This window comes from Octopus bimaculoides, chromosome 19, assembly GCF_046866305.1.
Source record: "Octopus bimaculoides isolate indiv1 chromosome 19, ASM4686630v1, whole genome shotgun sequence".
Taxonomy (NCBI): Eukaryota; Metazoa; Mollusca; class Cephalopoda; order Octopoda; family Octopodidae; genus Octopus; species Octopus bimaculoides.
The window spans coordinates 23,643,187-23,666,323 of NC_142946.1; the positions used below are offsets into that span (position 1 = coordinate 23,643,187).

The 23,137-nt window shown below is 37.2% G+C and overlaps 1 protein-coding gene across 1 annotated transcript in view; it reads right to left on the reverse strand.

Annotated features, from left to right (window-relative positions):
- The window catches only part of LOC106873102 (rab-like protein 2A), a 143,569-nt gene extending 127,751 nt beyond the window's left edge, over positions 1–15,818 (reverse strand). The window contains exons 1-5 of the mRNA XM_014920330.3: positions 15,605–15,818; positions 9,520–9,549; positions 4,768–4,847; positions 2,029–2,108; positions 286–397 (exon numbers count right to left, since the gene is read on the reverse strand). Of these exons, the coding sequence (XP_014775816.1) occupies positions 286–397; positions 2,029–2,108; positions 4,768–4,847; positions 9,520–9,549; positions 15,605–15,726 (424 nt within the window). The 5' untranslated portion in view covers positions 15,727–15,818. The remainder of the gene's footprint in view (positions 1–285; positions 398–2,028; positions 2,109–4,767; positions 4,848–9,519; positions 9,550–15,604) is intronic.
- Between the last annotated feature and the right edge of the window lie 7,319 nt (positions 15,819–23,137).

Below are 23,137 nucleotides of genomic sequence, written 5' to 3' on the forward strand. Positions count from 1 at the left end.
TAGCATAGTTATGCTATAAAAAAATGGAAAGTCACCAATTTAGCAAAAGTTAATATCTGTCACCAATGTAAGAACGTACAGAAAGTCAACATTTATTTGGAACATGTACTAAATGTTATAAAATTCATGATTGAATGCATGTCACGGTGAAGAAAGTGAAAGTCCAAGAAAATTCAGTAGGCATAATTTAATTTTTCATAGAAAAATAATTTATTTTACAATTTTGAAATGAATGCTGAACCAAGTGTATAATATAAAAGCTGAGGCAGATAATACTTTACTTACCATCAATTTTGTTGGCAGCACATAAACATGGAATATTAGGACGATGTTCTTGCAACTCAGTCAGCCATTTGCTCAGATTTTTATACGTTATTTTTCTAGTGGCATCAAACACCTAAGGAAAGTAATACACACTCTAATGAGCAAATAACCATTTTCTTTGTGAAAAGATGGAGCAGTGCTTATAGATTCTATAGGCCATCCTACTAAAGAGAACTTATTGTTCAGTCCTTTTAGAGGTATCTAGCTAAGACAGTATTATTTAACCCTTTAGCATTCAGATTATTCTTTCAAATATAATGATTATTTATTCATATTGTTTTTAGTCAAATGCTCTGCTAATGTCAAGGGTTACTTTCACAAAATTTCTCAAGTGTGAAAAAGTACTAGTTTGGTAGTAAAAAGCAGTTGGAGTCTTACAAAAGTTATACCAGCAGTTACAGTGGAGATGAAACAAAAACAACTCAAATTAATATAACTAGTCACTGAGGACCAATTCTCTCCCCTTTGAAATGCTAAAAGTGAGTACAATAACAGGTCAGTGGTTGCTGGGTGAGAAAGGTTGAGCTTGTGTCATTTGATTTGAAAGTTACAGAAAAGAGAAAAGTTGAATGATTTGGTAAAGATAGGGGCCCGCCTAATAGATCTTTGTTTGGGTTGAGGGAACAGGAGATTTCATGCTAAATCTGCAGAAAGTTCCAGTTCCCTGCTAAACTGTCTCTGAAGGGCTAAGTAGTAAAGAACATCTGCTGAATTAGAGAGGCCTTTGGCAAAAGAACAGAATATTAACTGAATTAGCTGACATGAAATGCAGGGTTTGAGCTGCTGAAAGTGTGTAATAGGTTAATGTATGGTGGATTGTTTAGATTAGACAGGGATCAGATTGTCCAATGGAACAGAGGCACTGATAGCTGAATAAAAGTTAGGTTTGGAATTAATAAGTACCAGAGTATTTCAGGAGCTGATGTGTTAGTCAAGTACCAGATATATGAGAACATTAACTGACAGATGCTTCAGCCTCTGTACTGGAAGTGTTTGTAAAGGGTAAGTGAGAGGGAGACCAGAATTGTGTACATTTGAATGATATGATTTTCACAAACTGCCTTGAAGGCTGAATTAGAGATGATTGAATTACTAGTGGTTGGAAGATTCTAACAATGCTAGATTTTGCAAATAGAGTAGGGAAACTGTCAGAAATCCTCATGAATTTTTCATTAGAGTAATTTAATGCAGTCCTTGGTGCCATGTGGTGACTTGTGTACCTCAATGACCCTGAGAGCTATACCAGCAGAGTACAAGCCCTAGGTAAAACCACCCATGTTTGCCAGGTCAAATGACAGAAGCCAAACAAATATGGATCACCACTTTCCAGAGGTGAAAATGAGTTTGCATAGGGCCAACACCCCTACCTGGAAAACAAAAGTAAAGTTACAGAAGCAGCAATAGCAATTCAAAACCATCAAGACCTGAGAGAGGAAAGCCTTCCCTTCAGGAAACATATGAGAGGACACCCTAAAAATAGCTGGGCAAGGGATTATTGAGGCAGAACTGAAAAAGCAGGGATCCAAACGGAGAAAAACAGAAAAGACAGCCCAGTGTAAAGAACTGTGGAAAAGATGTTATTTGAAGGGTTTAGGTAAGTAATTTAATGCAAAGATAAATATTTCAGATTAATACTCCATACCATTCTTGTTAGGCCCTGTATAAACTAAATACTCATGTGAGCAACAGTTGAATCAAACTTACCATGATACAAGCATGTGCCTGATGGTAGTATGATCTGTGTAAGGTACTGAATCTTTCTTGACCTGCAGTATCCCAGAAATCTGCAACAAATGAAGTGGAATATCAATAACTTTTGACAACACATGTTAAATAAAATTGGCAATAATTAACACTCCTATAACCGTGAAATGACAACTGTAAACATGCAAAAAACAAATATATTAAATGCAACAAAATAGCATCTGACAATGATTAGAGAAAATACCAACCAAACAATGTGCATGAAAACTGAAAAGATCTGAACAATGTTAGATCAATGAGGACTGGCTTGAGACTAAACAGCAACAACAATACAATTAACAAGAACAATATGACTAGTGCCACCACCAAGACCCAATACAAAACCACCACCACTAACCCACTAATATTTGAGTAACCAATTAGCAATAACAATAAGTGTCAGCATGATAGCAATGTCTGTAGCTACATATGTTATAACTACAGAGTGTGTCTGTGTGAGAGAAAAAGAGGGTAGAATGTAGCATTTTAATAGATTAAGTCAGCAGTGTAGGGGACAAAGTACCTATGAACTTGGTAACCCATCAACTAACTGAAATCATACAGTACTTCCGCCCACCTTTTCATCTCATCATTTCCATTCTTACATTCAAAAGAATACGACAACAAATTTTTGGCTCTCACAAAACAGTTCTTTCTTGGTGTTAATTTTTAACTACATATTTATCCATTGCTGCTGCTATTGTTTAATTTACCTACAATGCAAGATGTTTGGAATGAAACCATCAAATGCAATTGAAGGCAGTAATGTAAAAAAGATTTATGTGGCTCATAAAAAGCACCCAGCACACTCTACTAAGTGTTAGGAAGGGCATCCAGCCATAGAAACCATGCCACAACAGACAGTTGCAGTCTGGACAGCTCCTAGCTAGCCAGCTCCATGTCAAACAGTCCAACCCATGCCAGCATGGAAAGCAGACATTACATGATGATGGTGATGATCTAATGTGATGCTTAAAATGAAGTGGCTCTTAACTGAATGAATTGAGAACCAGATTCAATGTAAAGTGCCAATAAGCATAATGGTAATTTAAAAAATCCAAAAGAACATATGACAATTTACAGAAAAAGGCAGGTGAAACTTATAGAGTAAAAACCTGGTGAAACTGCCAGTGCTTACACAGCAGCTGCTTTTTAATTATCCTGGCCAACAATCATTTAACAAATGATTGCTAAACAAGGTTATACACCAGGACAAGAATACATTGATATGACTGCCCTTTTCTGGAAGTGCATGCCAGCCAGAACTTTGATTTCTCAAGAAATACTAACATCAGGACTTAGAGCTTCCAAAAATCATCTAACATTTCTTCTGGAAGAAAATAGCCCTGGAAATATGAAATTAAAATGCCTACTTGCATATCACTCCAAAAAACCCAAGAGCTTTCAAAGGTTACACAAATCTACCTCTGATTTGGTGTTCAAATAAGAAGACATAGATGACTAAGAGCCTTTTCAAAGAGCAACTTACAAACATCTTTCGTCCTGCTGTAGAAAGGTACTGTGCCAGACACACTATTTCCATCAAAGCATTGCACCTTTTAAACAAAGCACCCAGTAAACTTAAATGAGCTTTGTGATAATGTGAGGGTAGAATATATCACCAAGAATACAACTTCTTTGCTCCAGACAATGTATCACAGTGTGATAGCTAACTTCAAAGAATATTTTAAACAAGAACTTTCAAGTAACTTATGAAAGAAATTGACAGGAAGGATTATCCTACAGTTAGAGAGTTCTAAAAGAAATTCAACATAATGGATGCTGTAGATAACAGCTAAATCATGGGATGAAATGAAACCCTCAAATTTGAATGGTACTTGTTAAAATATATGGCTTGGCTGCAACTGTCATGTTACAAGCCAACATCAAATTTGGAAAAATAATACATTTGCAAATGATGTAGGATTTGATGAAGTCATATTAGAGAATCTGGTTGATTTGCTAGTGTCTCATAAAGAAAGTTTATCTAATGAGAAGCTGATGCTATTATAATGAATACAAACTGAGAATATAGTCTGAGAATACAGAAATCTCACAAACTCCACTTAAATTGACTGCAAAGAATATTTATTTCTTTATTGCCCACAAGGGGCTAGGCATAGAGGGGACAAACAAGGACAGCCAAAGGGATTAAGTCGATTACATCGACTCCAGTGCGTAACTGGTACTTATTTAATCAACCCCGAAAGGATGAAAGGCAAAGTCGACCTCGGCAGAATTTGAACTCAGAACGTAACAGCAGATGAAATACCGCTAAGCACTTTGCCCGGCATGCTAACAATTCTACTAGCTCGCCCCCCCACCTATTTCAAAGAATATTGCTACAGTGTTGGCTGTTATAGAGGAAGATCTTAAGTTGTTGCAGATAACAATCTTAATCATAAATGTAGCATAAAAATTACAAGAGGAGTTTATAACGAGCTCAGTTATTACACTGAGCTGCACAAAGAGATGATACACCATGAACCTCAAACAGGTAAGTTTTTCACCCCTCAACTAGATGTTGATGAAAATGAGCTATCAGATAAAAGATAGAGTCCCTCATCCTCCTACTAAATACCATTCCATTATCACTTCTCACTCAGCAGTCAACATCTTTTGTGATATTATGACATTCTGATTCTTATTTATTTCCTAAAGTATTTTCTCTTCAAATGTTTTTATGTCTTTTTTACTCACCTACTGAAACCTTTTGTCCATTTACTTTCATTTGGTAGTTAAATGTAGTCAAGGCATATGTGGACGATTGTTGTGGTTTGCTAAGTGTATATAAAGGATAATAACAAATTTATTTCAGGTTTCACTTACAAACACATACACACACACATTCTCATTGTATTGACCAGACTATCGGATGTTATAGTAAACCACTGGTCACAATGCATTTCCTTGCATGGTTGTAGCATTCAAATGACGCCTGGCTATGCAAGCAGACAAATATTCCTTCTGAACATAATACCAGTCCATCATAGGGTTAACCATTTACAGCTGAGTGGATTGGAGCAACATGAAATGAAGTGTTTCACTCAAGAACATAATGCACTTTTGGTCTGGGGATAGAAACCACAATCTTGTAATTGTGAGTGCAACACTCTAACCACTACACATGATGTAGAAATAAACTGGGTTTCTTTTAACTTGAAGGAAGTACTCATTAACGACCTCCTTAAAAGCAAACCCAACAGAAAAGAATGCTATAAAGAAACAATCATTATTTTATAAAAAATAATATTTTAAGGTGTCATAGATTTAAGGCAATATCAGGGGTGTCTTCTACTAGAGCCTCAGGCTGACCAAAGCCTTGTGAGTGGATTTGGTAGACGGAAACTGAAAGAAGCCTGTTGTATATATATATGTATGCGTGTGTTTGTTATTTGTGTCTATGTATGTCTCCCCCACCATCACTTGACAACCGATGTTGGTGTGTTTATGTCCCCATCACTTAGTGGCTTGGCAAAAGAGACTGATAGAATAAGTGCTAGGCTTACAAAGAATAAGTTCTGGAGTCGATTTGTTCGACTAAAGGTGGTGCTCCAGCATGGCCACAGTCAAATAACTGAAACAAGTAAAAGAATAAAAGAATATATATATATATATATATATATATATATATATATATAAATATATAACGTGAGAGAGTTAGGGGTTGGGGGTACAACCCACTAAGGGATAGTATCTATCCAGTATACTGCTGGGAGGGTACCCAATTATTGCTACACTAGTGCTATACTAGGTGCAATCAATGGGAGTGGGTAAAAGTGGAGGTTTTACCCAAAATTTGTGTAACAATTAGAAAATGGAGGATAATATGCTGAACCCAACTACTTGCAGACGGTGTATCCCGTTGAATTCATTAATTTAATTCATAGCAAAAGTGACAAAAGAAAGGAAGAAAAGAAAAAGAAAGAAAGAACCAAAGCACAGGTATATATATATGTATATATATTTGTATTTCGTTTTGTTGTGTTTTTAGTAAACAGATGTGAATGAACTAAAATCAATAGGAACAGACATATACAAAGTAGGTCATGTCAAGTGGATCTGCACAGTAACCTAAATGAAATAATTAATCGATAACTTTTCTTCTCCATAAAAGTTATTCATGACATGTGCAAATTTTGAAGTCTTACAGAAGGTCATTTTATTGTCTAATTTTATGTTCCTTTTTTTTTTAAACTTCAACTTCAGCTGTACTTGAAAACTAATACAGAAGTATATTATGACAATGAATATGAATTTAGTCATGTAACCAACAAATGCATTTAAAGTATCCATAAAGCAGCATGTCAGGTCTTGCTTACAATGATGCAATGAAACAAATTTATATCTTAAAATAATTTAAGCTATCAGTGCAGTGAAAACTGTTCTAAACAGCTTCATAAATGCAGGGATAATTTTGTACAACAGGAACAATAAGCTTTTATTTATTTATATAATTTGGCATATTTTATATTTTTAAATGGAAGATATTTGCATCATTTATATAAAGCAAATATGATTGGTTCTGCAATAATTATTCAATTAAAAGCTTCATTCATATCACTTAGCAATCATTCTATTCAGTGAAAATAAATGCAGGCATAATTTTGAAGGCTGAAGAATTTTTCATGATTCATTGAAACCATTTACCTTTTCTCTTTTACTTGTTTCAGTCATGAGACTGTGGTCATGCTGGGGCACCATCTTGAAGAATTTTTATTCAAATGAATCAACCCGAGGCTCATTCTTTTTCAAGCCTGATACTTATTTGGTTGGTGTCTTTTGCCAAATCACTAAGTTACAGGGATGTAAACACACCAATACCAGTTGTCAAGCAATGATGGGGACAAACACAGACACTAAAATACATACACATAGATATAAATAAATGTATATATACACACATATAAATATGTGTGTGCGTGTATATATATATATATATATATATATATATATATATATATATATACACACACATATATATATATATTTTATTATATGTATTTATTTTCTCCTAGTTAATAATTAATTCGGACAAAATAAATTGGTTAATAGATACCAGGATAGCAAAGATCACAAAATGACTGTGGTGTAACTCCTGTTTATGAGGTAGAAACTCCTTGTTATTTTAGGTACTTGAGTATATATAAATTTAGTAAATGGAGTAAAACGCATATGTTAAATGAATACTTTTATTTCCAACATATGTTTCGAAGATTACAAATTATACCTTCCATAGGAATAGGTGATGTTGATAAGAATGTAATCTTCTCTTCAGGGAAATGCATGGGAACCAGCTTAAACGTAAGACATTTTAACCGAATATGGGAACTGTAGTTGGAGAAGGTTGTTACATAATTTATTTGAAAAAGCCGTTGGAGGTTGGGACACTACTAGACAGTATGTTGGACAAGAAGGGAAGAAAAGAAGGAAAGAAAAATAAAGAAAATTTAGAGTATAAAGTTGGGAGATAAGATGATTTAAATCCGATAAAAATTGGAGAGGAATGTTATGTTAATAATGGGACCGTAAAGGGGAATTAATCTTGTATTTCTACAAAAAGTACTGACATAAATGTGTACAATCATATATACACATGTATACGCACATATATACACACATACATACACTTATACATATATATATACACACACATACATATATATATATATATATATATATATATATATACATATATATATATATATATATACATGCACCCATATATTTACATACACATACATAAACATACATACATCCAACCATATACACATACATGTACATATACATTTTTTTAAACAAATATATATATATATATATATATATATATACAAACACCTACACATATATAAAATTCCAAAGGAATAAAATGGTGTAAAGCAATGTAATCTTCTCATCAGGGAAAGAAAGTAAGAAACCAAACTCATCAATAAGACATTTTAACAGAATGTAATGGATGTGTATAATGATGAACGGAATGTTATTAAGTTTTTTTTTAAAAACCATTAGAGTATATAACGTCAAAGGTAGCCTATAGAAAGAGGAGGGGTAAAGCAAAAAAAAAAAAGCAGAAAAACTAATAAATGAGAAATATAGAGTGATATGTGAATTAAAATAAAAGCTTAAAGGGTTGGAAAAAGATATATCTAGTGAAAATGAAATGTAAGAAAAAAATCAATGTTCAAATTATATATAATGGTAGATATCACTTGTATGAAGTAAAGGTCTGTTTCTGCCAATGTTTATATCGATAAACACGCTCTATAACTGTGTTTACAAGGGGATTCTTAGAAAAAAGAATAGAAAATAGTTCACTATTACAGAGTTGGCAGAATGTTTTGCCTTTATCATATGGGAATGAAATGGAGAGAATCAACTAATCTAAATTAAAGACCATAATAAACAATCTAATTTAGACTGGTGTATGTATATATATGTATGTATATATACATATAAACAATATATGAGTATATGCATATATATATACATGTATGTACATACCTTCATCTACATGTACATTATATATATATATATACATATACATATACATACATATATATATATATACATATACATACATATATATATATATACATATACATACATATATATGTGTGTGTGTGTGTGTGTGTGTGTGTGTGTGTGTGTGTGTGTGTGTGTGTGTGTGTGTGTGTATGTATATGTATATATATATATATAACAATAAGAAAATGGAGGGGAATATGTGTTACTCATCAACTTGCAGACATTGTATTATGCCAATTTGTCTGTTTATTTTTCAACTAAGAGGACAGGACATTACAATATAGATGTCATTGTTTAACTTTTGACACGTAATACCAAAACAGTGTAAGAGATAAGAGATTGCTCCAGGCTCACATTAGGCAAGAAGTTGAACATTTTTGGGGCCCATGACACTCCATGGACCTATAGAAAAGCATTGGCTACCCTTTTCTACATTTATTATTTGCATCCCCATATTCTTCTACATATACTATTCTGTATGTGTAAAGGCATGTGACTTATCAATCGCAAGATCATGGTTTCAATTCCGAGATCATTCGTACATTGTGTTCTTGATCAAAACACTTCATTTCACATTGTTGCAGTGCACTTAGCTGTAAAAGAGAAGCCCTGCAATGGAGATGCATCCTCTTCAGGAGGGATATTCTGATGTCAGTCATTTATATGCTATGAAAATAGGGGGAACTGGCCCTAAGAGTCTTAAGACTCAAGACAGTACTTACTTATTCCTTGACTGTATGGTTTATATACAGCAATATGGATAATGTTTTACTGATGTAACACAGATTTGTGGCAATTTCAGGTGATTGAGTATTTTGTTAATGCATTGGCAAATGCCAACCACAGAGTAAGTGAAAATAATTGCAAGTTAAAAAAAAAAACCTGTGTTAGCAGAAAATACGTGGTAAGTTTTTAATAAAAGGATACTATCCATCAATGAGAAATCTCTCCATTAACCTGAAAAGATAAAGCAAATTTCTAGATGTAAATACAATAAACACTTACACAATGCTTAATATTTACTTTATCATTACAGCTACCTCAACCTCAATTTCTAACCATCTGTCACTCTCCTCCCCACACTTTTATGAAATTACCCCAAATTTCCTTTCCTCTTGATCCACAATCTATATCCTCCCTTCCACTCACCTTATTGTGCCTCGAAAGTACACTCTGGCACCTTGTCACCACCATCTTTATCTCCCATCAAGTTACTCTTGCCCGCCCTCATATAATGCAGAGTACCCATGTATTGCCTCTATTAACAAGATATCTGTGCTTGTCTCTCTATCATATCATAAAGTGGTTAACATTAGGAAGGGCACCCAGCTGTAAGAACCATGCCAAAGCTGAGATAGTTACCTGATGCAATCCTGCAGTTTGTCAGATACTGTCAAACCTTCTGACACCTGCCAACATGGAAATCATCATCATTATCATCATCATTTAACATCTATGTTTCATACTGGCATGAGCTGGATGATTTGACAGGAAGTGGCAAATCAGAATACTACACCAAGTTTTGGCCTGTTTTCTACAACTGGATGCCCTTCCTAATGCCAACCTCTAGTGGGAACAATCTTTAAAAATGTTCTCCCATCTTTTATGGAGAACTGGTTTTGTGCAAGAGAGGACAAGAGTAGCCCATTTTCATTTCAAAGATATAAACTTACTAAGGCCCGAAACAATGCAAAATGAAACATAAAAGTGAACTACAAAAATGATGACGGAACAATAGTTGAAGCTTTACCTTGTATTTTTCCATATTTCATGATTAGGACACCTTCGTCAAGAAATAGAAAATGGAAAAAAGCTATTACTAATGCTCAGATATGTGGGAGAGAGAGTAGTGACATGCACACACTAGTGTTGTCATGATAGCCAGTCTGCTTTATGTAGTTCTCATCTGTTGTTTAATGCTGGTTTTACCTTATTAATTAGAATAGCCTCCCATAACTCAAAGATTGTCTATTCCACATTCCATGACTCCAATGAATACAATAATGTCCCATGTTTGGAACTTCTGCAGATATTTATGGACTGAAATGTTTGTGCACATGTGTTCTTTGATGTGAATGTGCAATTTAATTTTCTGATAGTGCTCCTAGTGAAGGAAGCGCACGCTGTGCTGCAGACTACCTCATATACCAAATAGGCCCTCAATCATATTTTCAAGTCACCGATGTGGCAGTTGGACAGTGTGCACCCTATGATGCTGATTGCAGTATGATTTCTGGACAGAAATTTCATCAGGGATGGACCTAACTGCATCATCTGTATGTTTAGTCTTTCCATGCATGTCACATGATGGATTGCAGCAGCAGTTCTGTTGTCAAAATAGGGAAATTTTAAGAAACAGATGTCAGTCTTGGGAGTATGGGCCTTCCTTCTTCTCTCTTCCCACATTTTATCATCTTGTCAAAACTCACAAACCCTGACCCATATTAAAAATCAGACCTATAGTCTCTAGAATTCCAGCTATCGACATCTTAACTAATCACATCACATCTTTTTTCCTTTCTGCCTCTCTCTCCTCTTCTTCTTACACCAACCTTCTTTGCTTTGGTCTTACACCCTCAAACATTCAAGAACTTTTGACCATCAGAGTATGTAACACATACTTCCAAAACAATGGCATTGTATACGAACAGGTCTCAGGTCTACTGATAGGATCAAACCCACCAAGTCTGCTGGCCATCACATACATGGACCAGCTGGAGCACATGGTGCTTAGCATTTGCCACTCTTGCATCTTCTCCATGTATGTGGAGCCCTAGCAAATCTAGAGCCCTCTCTCTGCTTGATTTCCATCTCAGAATTACAGGGAAGGGTTTCATTTGCACCAGCTTACTTCTGATGGACCAGCTGCCTTTCCCGTTTTCATTTCCTTCATTGCCTCTACTACTTCTTCCCGATTAACCCACTCCACTGGCCCCTCCATTACAGCAACTTCCACCCTCTGATCCCATTCATTCTCCTCATTCATAATTCCCTCCATATGCGCCTTCCAAACTCTTCCCCTGTCCTTCTCACTAATATTCAACCTTCTATCACTCCCCCTCATGCATCTTCCTCCCTCAACATCTCTTCCATCTTTTTTCATTGATTTAATAAACCTAAACACTCTATCTGGGTTCTCATCCAACCCACTCAACCTCTCCTCAGCCTCCTTCCTCATAGATCTCACAACCACCCTCATTGCATGATTTTTCATGTTATTATACCTGGCTTTCATTTGCTCAGTCCTATTATTACATAAAGCTTTGTGCGCCTCCTTCTTCCTCACTATTGCATCTCTCACCTCCTCATTCCACCATCACGTATCTCCTCAATCTCTCCTACCTTTTGTCCTTCCATACACTCTGTCACATGCCTTCAGTACCCCTTCTTTAACCCTTTCGTTACCAACCCGACCAAAACCGCCTCTGGTTCTGTAGTACAAATGCCTTGTTTTCTTAAGTTTTGAATTAAAATTTTCCACCAAATCTTAGTCACAATTTATGTTCCTAACACTAGCTTAATGGTAATTAAGTTATTTTACTAAATTCTTTGTTATATTTAAAATTAATGGAAAGAAACACAGAGCATCTCAAAATAAATACGGTAACGAAAGGGTTAAAAGACTTTCATAAATCCAGTGCATCAATGCTTACCAACTCCTCAAACCTTGCTCTTATTTCTCCTTCCTTCAGTTTCCACACCCTTCTCCTCTCAACCATTCGCTTTCTCACACACTTTTTAACTTTCCTCTTATCCAAATCAGCAACCACCGACTTGTGCTGCAACTCCCCTGGCATTGTCTTCACATCTCTCAGATACTTTCTGTTTTCCCTGCCAACCAACATGAAATCAATCTCTGTCTCATTCCCTCTTGCACTGAAAGTCACCTTCCTTTTCTCTGTTTTCCTAAACCACATGTTCACCACACACAACTCTTTCTCATCACAAAACGCCAACAGTATCCTTCCTTCTACATTTTTCTCCCCAAATCCATTTCCCCCAGCACACCCTCAAAGCCCTGGATCCATTTCCCAACATGTCCATTAAAATCATCCATGCCCAAAACCAATTTATCCACCTTATGTAAGTCCCATTCATTTGCCATTTCATTAAAAACTGCTCTTTCTCAGCGATCCCTCTTCCACTTTGTGGACCATACCCACAAATCACCCTCACCACTTCTTCCTCAAATGCTAACACTACTGTCACTCTTTCCCCTGACCTCCACCACCTTCTCACAGATTTCTTCCTTCACCAAAACTCCCACACTTCCAGTCCCCTTGTTATTTCCCCGACCACCACAACTTGTACCTTCCTCCCTTCACCCCCACAAATCTTTCACCCTGGCCCCCTGCACACAGCACACATCCACCTTCCTATTCCTCAATTCCTCCTCCATGTAGACTGCCCACATTCCAACTTCCCAACCTTGCCCCAAGCTTCAAAAATATATATGCATGTGTTTATATATATATATATATATATATATATATATATATATATATATATATACATGTATATATATATTCATGTATATGCATGCATGTGTCGTTGCATATGTTTATGTTTATACATACACATGTGTGTGTATGTATATATATATATATATATATATATATATATATCATCATCATCATCGTTTAACGTCCGCTTTCCATGCTAGCATGGGTTGAATGATTTGACTGAGGACTGGTGAACCAGATGGCTGCACCAGGCACCAATCTGATCTGGCAGAGTTTCTACAGCTGGATGCCCTTCCTAACGCCAACCACTCTGGTATATATATACCAAATATACTAATGTTACTGGGTATCCATAAATTATACCCACAAGTCTGTCCCTATTCTTTCTATATACTTTAGTCTCTCAACATTGTACATAAAGCAACCACTCTATCATTCTACCTCTTGGTTGAGTGCTCCTGAAAGTTATATGGTTTCACTACTGCTAGTGCTATGAAAAGCAGCACCCAGCACAAAGCTTGTTAAGTGGTTGGCATTAAACCATGCAAAAACTGATGCACTGGAGTAAAACACGGTTCTCTGATTATTAGATCCTATTGAAACATCCAATACATAGCAACATGAAAAGAAGATGTAAAAATGAGGATAATGATATACACACACAGCGCAATAAAGAAGAGCTTATCTCTAAAGTGGATGGAATACATGAAAGTGGGAGACCCAGGAAGACATGGGATGAATTACTGAAGAATGAGCTCAGGAAGCTGAACCTTTCAGATAAGATAACAAAGGACTGAGATACCCGGAACCTTTCAATACTTAAGAAGACCTGTACTCCACAGCAGAAGTGTTAAGACTGATCCTTCTGGTGGTGTAAAGCACTTATGGTGGTACCATATAAAAGTACCTGTGCAGTGCCATGTAAAAGCAACCAGCATACTCTGTAAAGTGGTTGGCGTTAGGAAAGGCATCCAGTTGAAGAAACCATGCCAAATTAGACTGGAGTCTGGTGCAGCTCTCCTGCTTGCCAGCCCTGGTCACACCATCCAACCCATGCCAGCATGGACAACAGATGTTGAATGATGATGATGATGATGATGATGATGATGATGATGATGATGATGATATATATCACAATACCAGGCCAACCCATGGCAAAGGCAGTGCAAGCCCCTAACTCTTCACCTCATTCAAAAAATCAGTTTAATATCAGGCTCTGCTCAATATGTAGAAAAAGTGTCAGGAGAAATTCCATAAAGTGTACCCAGTGCAAGCTGAGGTCATATAATATGTACAGTGGTGTCATTGGAAAACTAACACAGGCTTTCTATGAGCACTTCGTAAATAGCCCATACATTTTATAGCATACTTAATATTATATATGTGTATATATTTATATAAACACTTGTGCATGAGTGTATATGTGTGTGTGTATGTGTATATATATATAACCACTACATATATATATATGTACTTGAGTGCGTGTGTGTGTATGTATACTTGTATGAATATGTATGTATGTGTTTTACTGTCTCCTTGCTTTGACATCGCATGATAGTTGTAAATGAATGTTTTCATCATGCAGGCAATGTTATTTGTTTCCAATCTTCTGTGAAAAACTTGGGCGAGGACCAGGGACAAGCAGAGCAACTGGCCATTGTAAAACCGCCTCAACAAATTCTATGTAAGCATGGAAAAGTGGATGCTAAAACGATAACGATGTATAGCTACATCATACACATCAGTCATGCATGTGTCTCTTTCTCTCTCCCTCCCTCCCTTTCTTTCTCTCTCCCTCCCCTCTCTCTTTCTTTCTCTCTCCCTCTCTTTCTGTATGTGTGTATATATATATATAGTTGTGTCTTAAGATTCAACAAAATTTGTTTCAACACACGAATTCACATTAAGAATCTTGCAAACCAATTGCAAAAACGAAGTGTGTGTGTGTGTGTGTGTATACACTATATGAAAGTATATGTGTGGATAATTATTTATATTTATCTATACACAGAGAGAAAGAGACAGATAGATCATTTCGTTTCTTATTCTGACAATAGTTCGTTAACCAAAATCTATGATAAAACAAACAAGTGCCAACTTTTTCGTGCAGAAAGCACTTATTGTTTACATAACCAATTTTTTAAAAAAATTATCGTCATTGTCATATATTATAAAATGTGCTACAGAAATTATAATTTCATCGTATAGAATAACAATATAAGCAGTGAAATTATATGAAACGATAGTAAAAGTATGTATATAATTTAACTGAAAATAACTAGTGTAGCCTAGACTCCATTTTAGAAGCAACGTATCGAGGAAGAAAAGCTTGATGTTGTCATGGAAACAAGCACGTCGCTTTATTGATTATTAATGATACACTATTCCTCTTGATAACAAAAAGGAAAGAAAGAAGCATAACTTTTATCATAAACAATACATATAATAATTACGTAAATAAAAATAATGCTTACAATTGCCAAAATAAATAAATGTTAAACTTTTTTACGAATATAATTTTAAAATTAAAATATTTTAAAATTACGTACTTGGATTTTCCTACTGCGCTATCTCCGATACAAATTATTTTCACTTTAATTTCTTCTCCTAATTGTTTTTCATCATTTTCTCCGCTGCCGCTTTTAGACTCCACATCCTCAACATTCGCCATGGTCCCTCTGGCCGGCTAGTTAAGTAAGTTAAACAGCGCAAAGCATGCTGGAAGCGGAAACTGAGGCTGTTTCTTTAGAGTGACTTGCTCCGTATAAAGAACTTGTTGAACCCAAAGAAATTTAACACTGCTTTCCAATCAATCGATATAAATCAATTGGAAACATACTAGTTATAATAAAAGCTATGAATTGTGAAATGGTGACAGTATCGTAACTATCATTATTATTTAATATTTCCTTTTCATCTTGGGACGTAGCTTGGAATTTAATGGGATAGGGAATATGACTGCTATATCTTGTCCACAGCTTTAAGCGTAAATTATTTGAGATTAGAATTATTTCGCTCCACTTATTTTGCCAATGCTTTTGGAAAATGTTATCCATTTCATTTATATTTTGGTGTTCTTTAGAAATCAGAATCATTTTTTGCAGTTTAATATTCAGAGAAAATATAAATTTCTGAACATGTAAAGATTCAAGCATGAAATTGAGTAAAATGAGATGTAATGCAGACACATATTTCTGTAAAGAAAGAGTGGTTAAGGGTTTTCTTCTTGGTTCCAAATTTATTAGCTTCTATGTATGGCAGATTGACAGCCAAACATTCAGCTCAACAGAACTTAAACTGTACTTGTCTTTTGTTGACATAGAGAAAGCCTTTGACAAGGTCCCCCCAATCCCTTATCTGGTAGTCAATGTGGAAACTAGGGATAGATGAATGATTAGTGAGAGCTGTACAAGTCATGTACAGGGATGCTATCAGTAAGGTGAGGGTCGGCAACAAGTATAGTGAAGAATTCTGGGTAGGGGTAGGGGTCCACCAAGGATCAGTCCTCAGTCCCCTCATATTCACCATAGTCCTCCATAGGCAATAACAGAGAAATTCAAGACAGGTTGTGCCTGGGAGCTCCTCTATGCTGATGACCTTGCTCTAATAGTTAAGTCACTATCAGAACTAGAGGAGAAGTTTCAGGTGTGGAAGCAAGGTCTAGAATCAAAGGGCCTTAGAGTCAATCTAGCAAAAATCAAAGTCTTAGTAAGTAGGAAGGCAGATGTGTGGCAAATGTACAGGGGCAATAAACACTGAAAATGTGCAGAAAACAGCTTCCGTCACATGCCAGTAGGAAAAACTAAAAGTTGTTGATAGCTTCCGCTACCTAGGGGACCAAGTTAGTAGAAGTGGGTGGATGCTCTGAGAGCGTAGCTGCTAGAATAAGAATAACCTGGACAAAGTTCAGAGAGCTCCTAACTCTGCTGGTGACAAAGAGCCTCTCACTCAGTGAAAGGTAGACTGTATGACGCATGTGTCCGAACAGCTATGCTACACGGCAGTGAAACATGGGCTGTGACTGCTGAGGACATACATAAGCTTGCAAGAAATGAAACCAGTATGTTCCACTGGATGTGTAATGTCAGTGTGCATACATGACAGAGTGTAAGCATCCTGAGAGAAAAGTTGGGCATAAGCATTAGATGTGGTGTGCAAGAGAGACAAATGCACTGGTATGGTCATGTATTGCATATGGATGAGGACAACTGTGTGAAAAAGTGTCACCCTAATAGTCGAGGGAACCTGTGGAAGAGGTAGACCCAGGATGACCTGGGATGAGGTGATGAAGCATGACCTTTGAATGTTGGGCCTCACTGAGGCAATGACAAGTGACTGGGAGATATGCTGTGCAAGCCAGGTGAGACCATAACTGTGGCCTATGCTAATGTTGCATAACTGGCTCATTGGGCAATAAACTATGCTTGAGAAAACCTGTTGAGTCAACAACGTTGTGTCCAATGCCAGTACCGCATGACTGGCACCCAAGCTGGTGGCACGTAAAAAGCACCATTTGAGCGAGAACAATGCCAGTGTCACCTGACTAGCTCCCATGCCGGTGGCACGTAAAATGCACTATATGAACATGGTCGATGCCAGTGCTGCCTGACTGTGCCTGACTGGCTCCTGTGCCAGTGGTACATAAAAAGCACCATTCGAGCATGGTTGTTGCCAGTGCCACCTGACTGGCTCCTGTGCTGGTTGCACATAAAAAGCACCATTTGAGCGTGATCGATGCCAGTACTGCCTAACTGGCCCTCATGCCAGTGGCACGTAAAAGCACCCACTGCACTCTCAGAGTGGTTGGCATTAGGAAGGACATCCAGCTGTAGAAACCTTGCCAGATCAGACAGGGACCAGGTGCAGCCTTCTGGCTTGCCAGTCCTCGGTCAAATCATCCAACCTATGCCAGCATGGAAAGCAGACGTTAAACGATGATGATGATATAGGATTGGTGTGAGAAGCCACATCTGACCAATTTGAACATAAAACAGGTAGAATACATTGGCCAGATATGGCTGATTTAAATAAAGAGTGAAAGTATGTATCCAATTCTATTGCTTAGTAAAACACTGATAATGAAAGCCTAATCATTCCTTCTTAACACTTAGGTTAGTAATATTGACATCTCCACCTTCCCTTCTAACCCAATAAGAATTTGAATTATATGTTATGAAGTTATATTTTTAACCAAACTGCATGTATGAAGAGTTGTGTTCCAAATACCTTAGTACACACATATCATCAGCATACAACAGATGTTCTGTGCTAGCATGGCTGCTCTTGCAGCATCTCCTGGCCCTTCACCATTTAGCACACACAACAAGAGAAAACAACTTTGTTGTTGTGTATGTCATGTTCTATCTTTTAGGTGAGGTGAGAGTTGTTTTAAGGCTGGGTGCCTTTCCTATCACCAATCACTTTTCGGTGTGAACTAGGTGTATATTATCACGTCACCAACACCAGAGACATTGTCTGTAAATAGGTTAAAGAGTCTCCTCTATTTATATCCCACTATGGTTGGCAGAGTCCATGTTCTGCTTGTTCTTTTCCTTTTACTTCACAGCCAGCTTTGACTAGGTGTATTTTATTGAGTCACTGGTACTAGAAAGATAGTCTGCTAGGATTTCAGATATTACTGTAGTGTACAACTTGAAGTCAATGTCTAACACCTCAGTTTCACTATGTGTGTGTATGTGTGTGTGTGTGTGTGTGTGTGTGTGTGTGTGTGTGTGTGTGTGTACCCTCTTTAACTGTCCACAGAGACACTGCAGTATAAGCCCACTCTAACTAAAGACTGAAGTAATCAGATAGACTGGTTTGTATATCTAATACATTCTTGATAGCTAGTTTGATTAGCATTCGGTGCATTAGCAATATTTTGTTTCACTGCTTTACTGTATGACAGAATATCTCTATAGATTTTATCAATTGTTTACATCATCATCATCATTGTCAACATTTAATGTCTGCTTCCCATACTGGCGTGGGTTGGATGGTTTGACTGAAGGCTGGCAAGCCAGAAGGCTACACCAAGCTCCAATCTGATCTGGCAAAATTTCTTCAGCTGGATGCCCCTCCTAATGCCAACCACTCCGAGAGTGTAGTGGGTGCTTTTTACATGTCACTGGCATGAGGAGCAGTCAGGCTGTACTGGCATCGACCACACTCAAATGGTGCTTTTTATGTGCCACCAGCACAGGAGCCAGTCAGGCAGCACTGGCAATGACTACTCTCGAATGGTGTTTTTTATGTGCCACCAGCACGGGGTCCAGTCAGGCAGCACTGGCAATGATTACGCTCGAATGGTGCTTTTAACATGCCACTGATACGGATGGTACTGTCAGTGGTACTGTCATCGGCCATGACAATGATTTCCCTTGCCTCAACAGGTCTTCGCAAGCACAGTTTATTGCCCAATGATTGAAGGGTACTCTTAAACAGGCTGGATATGCTGCACTGGCATAGGCCACAGTTATGGTCTCACTTGGTTTGCCAGGTCTTCTCAAGCACAGCATATCTCGAAAGGTCTCGATCACTTGTCATTGCCTCGGTGAGGCCCAATGTTCGAAGGTTGTGCTTCACCACCTCATCCCAGGTCTTCCTGGGTCTACCTCTTCCACAGGTTCCCTTGACTGCTAAACTTTTTTGCACAGCTTTCCTCATCCATTTGCAACACATAACCATACTAGCACAGTCGTCTCTCTTGCACACCACATCTGATGCTTCTTATGTCCAACTTTTCTCTCAGGGCGCTTACACTGTTGTATATGCACACTGACATTACACATCCATTGGAGCATACTGGCTTCATTACTTGCATGCTTACGCATGTCTTCAGCAGTCGCAGCACATGTTTCACTGCCATGTAGCATAGTTGTTCGCACACATGCGTCATACAGTCTACCTTTTAGTCTGAGCGAGAGGTCCTTTGTCACCAGTAGAGGTAGGAGCTCTCTGAACTTTGTCCAGGCTATTCTTGGTCTAGCAGCTACACTTTCAGAGCATCCACCCTCAATAGTGTTAGATATATTCTATCAGAGTAGAACAGCAAAATAAATGACAACAAAATTGTGACCTATCCATGGGTAGAAATAAAATAAGATGTAGATACTTTCCTTTTTCTTGAGCTGAAGAACTCATGAGGCTTGCTACTGGGTTGTCCATGGTGTGTAAGTGACTGAGATCATAACATACCTCCTGAATGGGATATTGGTCCACTGCAGTGTTCAAAGCCAGCAATTTTGAGGAAAGAAGGCAAGTTGATAATATTGACCCCAGTACTTGACCAGTACTTTATTTTATCAAATGCTGAAGGGATAAAAACGAGTTGACCTTAGTGGGTTTTCATCTCAGAACATAAAGTGCTGGAAGAAATGTTGTTAAGCATTTTCTCTTATGTGCTAATGGTTCTGCCAGTTAGCCATCTTAAGATGTAGAATTATCCATGGATATCTATATGCATACACATATTTTTTTATAAGCTAATCAGAAAACAACGTGTGGAACATTATTCTTTTATTTATTTCAGTCATTTAACTGTGGCCATGCTGGAGCACCACTTTGAAGAATTTTAGTCAAACAAATTGACCCCAGAACTTAATTTTTAGCCTAATACTTATTCTTTCAGTCTTTTTATGCTGAACTGCTAAGTTAGGGAAACATAAACACACTAACACTGGTTGTCAAGCAGTGGTGGTGAGGGGGACAAATACAGACTCACACACACACACTCACATATATATATACCTGATGGGTTTCTTTCAGTTTCCATCTACCAATTCCTCTCACAAGGCTTTGGTCAGCCCAAGGTTATACTCGAAGACACTTGCCCAAGGTGCCATGCAGTGGGACTGAAACCAGAACCATATAACTGGGAAGCAAATTCCTAACCACACAGCCATACCTATGCCTGTGCCTGTGAAGAGAGGAGAACATTATAGTTCTCTCTTCACAACCAACAAACTTATTCTGCTTCGATGCTACTATCAAATAATGATAACAACATCAACTTTAGAAGTCTGAACAGCTAGTTCTTGGACAATCCTTGATCCTATCTGATCTACTTTTCCTCCATAAAATTTTACAAATTACTCTAGAATTCTTTGGGTCTCTTGCATTATGAGCCATGTTGTAGAACATTGGTTTCAAAATTTGGCATGAAACCAGCAGGCATGGGGAGGGGGTAAGTCAATGAAATCAACTCCAGTCTTCAACTGGTACTTATTTTATCAAGCCTGAAAAATGAAAGGCAAAGTTGACCCCAGTGTAATTTGAACTCAGAACATAATGACGGACAAAATGCTTACCAGCAGATCATCACCTTCATACTATAGAATATTGGAAAACAGTGAGAATTGTAAAGAATGCAGACTACGTACCAAACTTTAGCTATTTTCATGTGCTGTGGTAAGTTTTTGCTCTGGTCTCAAACAACCTGTTGTCATTATGCTAACAAATATCTACTTTTTGTCTTCATTATTTTTTATAATAACAAAAAGGCAAGTTAACAGAATAATTAGTGTGGTAGACAAAATGCTTTGCAGCATTTCCTCCAGTTCTTTACTTCTTGTTGAAGTTGACTTCACCTTTCATCCTTTTGGAGTTGATAAAATAAGTGCCAATCAAGAACTGGGATCCCTAAATTTTTGGGTCTTGTGTCAAAATTTAAAATCATCATTTTTTTAATAAAAAAATTTATCACTAATCATATATAATGTATTAATTTATTAATCATGTATAATAATCCTTACACAATTACATTAGTTTTAGAAATAAGTAAAAAAGACTTTTTTCTTGTCTTTTCTCATGCATGGTACCTTGGACAAGTGTCTTCCACTTAACCGTAGGGCTGACTAAAGCCTTGTGAGTGGAACTGGTGGATGGAAACAAAGCTCATTGCATATATATTTATATATATATATCAATCAAAGTGTACAGTATTATATATCCAATACAGCCAATCTTACTAATCAGTTTTGCACAAGGGGTTCAACGGAGTTAGGTAACAATCCAATTATGTAACCCTGAGCTCTTCAGAGATAGTTGTTGTGGAATGAAATATGGTGATTGTTCTGAGAGCTGACGCCATATTTCATTCAATAATCGCTGTCTCTGATGAGTGCAGGATTACATAATTGGACTATTACTTAACACTCTGTTGGACCCCCCCAGTGCAAAAACGATTGGTAAGATTGGCTGTAATGGATATATAATATATACATACACTTCGATTGATATACCCACTTTACTGACAGATATACAAGTGCATTTTTTCCTGAACTATGGATTCTTAGACAGCTTATACACACACATATATAAATATATTGTCAGTAAATCATAAATCCAAAAGAGAAGCACACTCTAAGTTATAGAGTAATCAGATATAGTTATGGCCAGCCTATGGAGTTACCCAGGCTTTCACATCCATAAAGCACTTAGCTCTACAATGTCTCTTCAGACCCTAATGGCCAGTGGCCTATAACCTCTCTTCAAAGTGGAAAGAGAAAAAACCTCGTAGCTAGTTGTTGAACACACGGACAAAGGAGAAGGGTTAAGTGCAAGGGATTGTCTCCCTTAGACCACTATCCATAAATGACCCGGTTAGTTTGTGAGTCCCAGGACTTCAGTAGGAACCTCCTGAAGTGTATGATGTTCTTTGGGTTGAAGGAGTTCTTTAATATTCTTGCCTGTTCAGCTATGCTCAACTTGCAACGCTTGCTCCCGTTGATGTAGGGGTCTGGTTTTTCTAGGATCTTCCATGAGTTTATGTAAAGAGTCTCTTAATCCTTCACGCATCACACATGGCTGGCCAAGGATGTGGCATATCATCTCTCCAGGATCCTAAACGAGGATCTGTGGTTGGAGAGGCGCTGCTTGAAGGTGTTTCCAGAACATTTGATCTATCATCTATTGCTGCTGGCGATGCTGTTTCTGTTAATATTGACCCTGCTACTTCCACTGTTGCTGGTGTTATTGGTATTGGTGTTGGTGTCGTTACTGCTGGTGTAGGGGACATCATCAGTGGTGGTGTTGGTGTTTGTGCTGCTATAGCCATCATTGTTGCTGTTGGAGCTGTTATC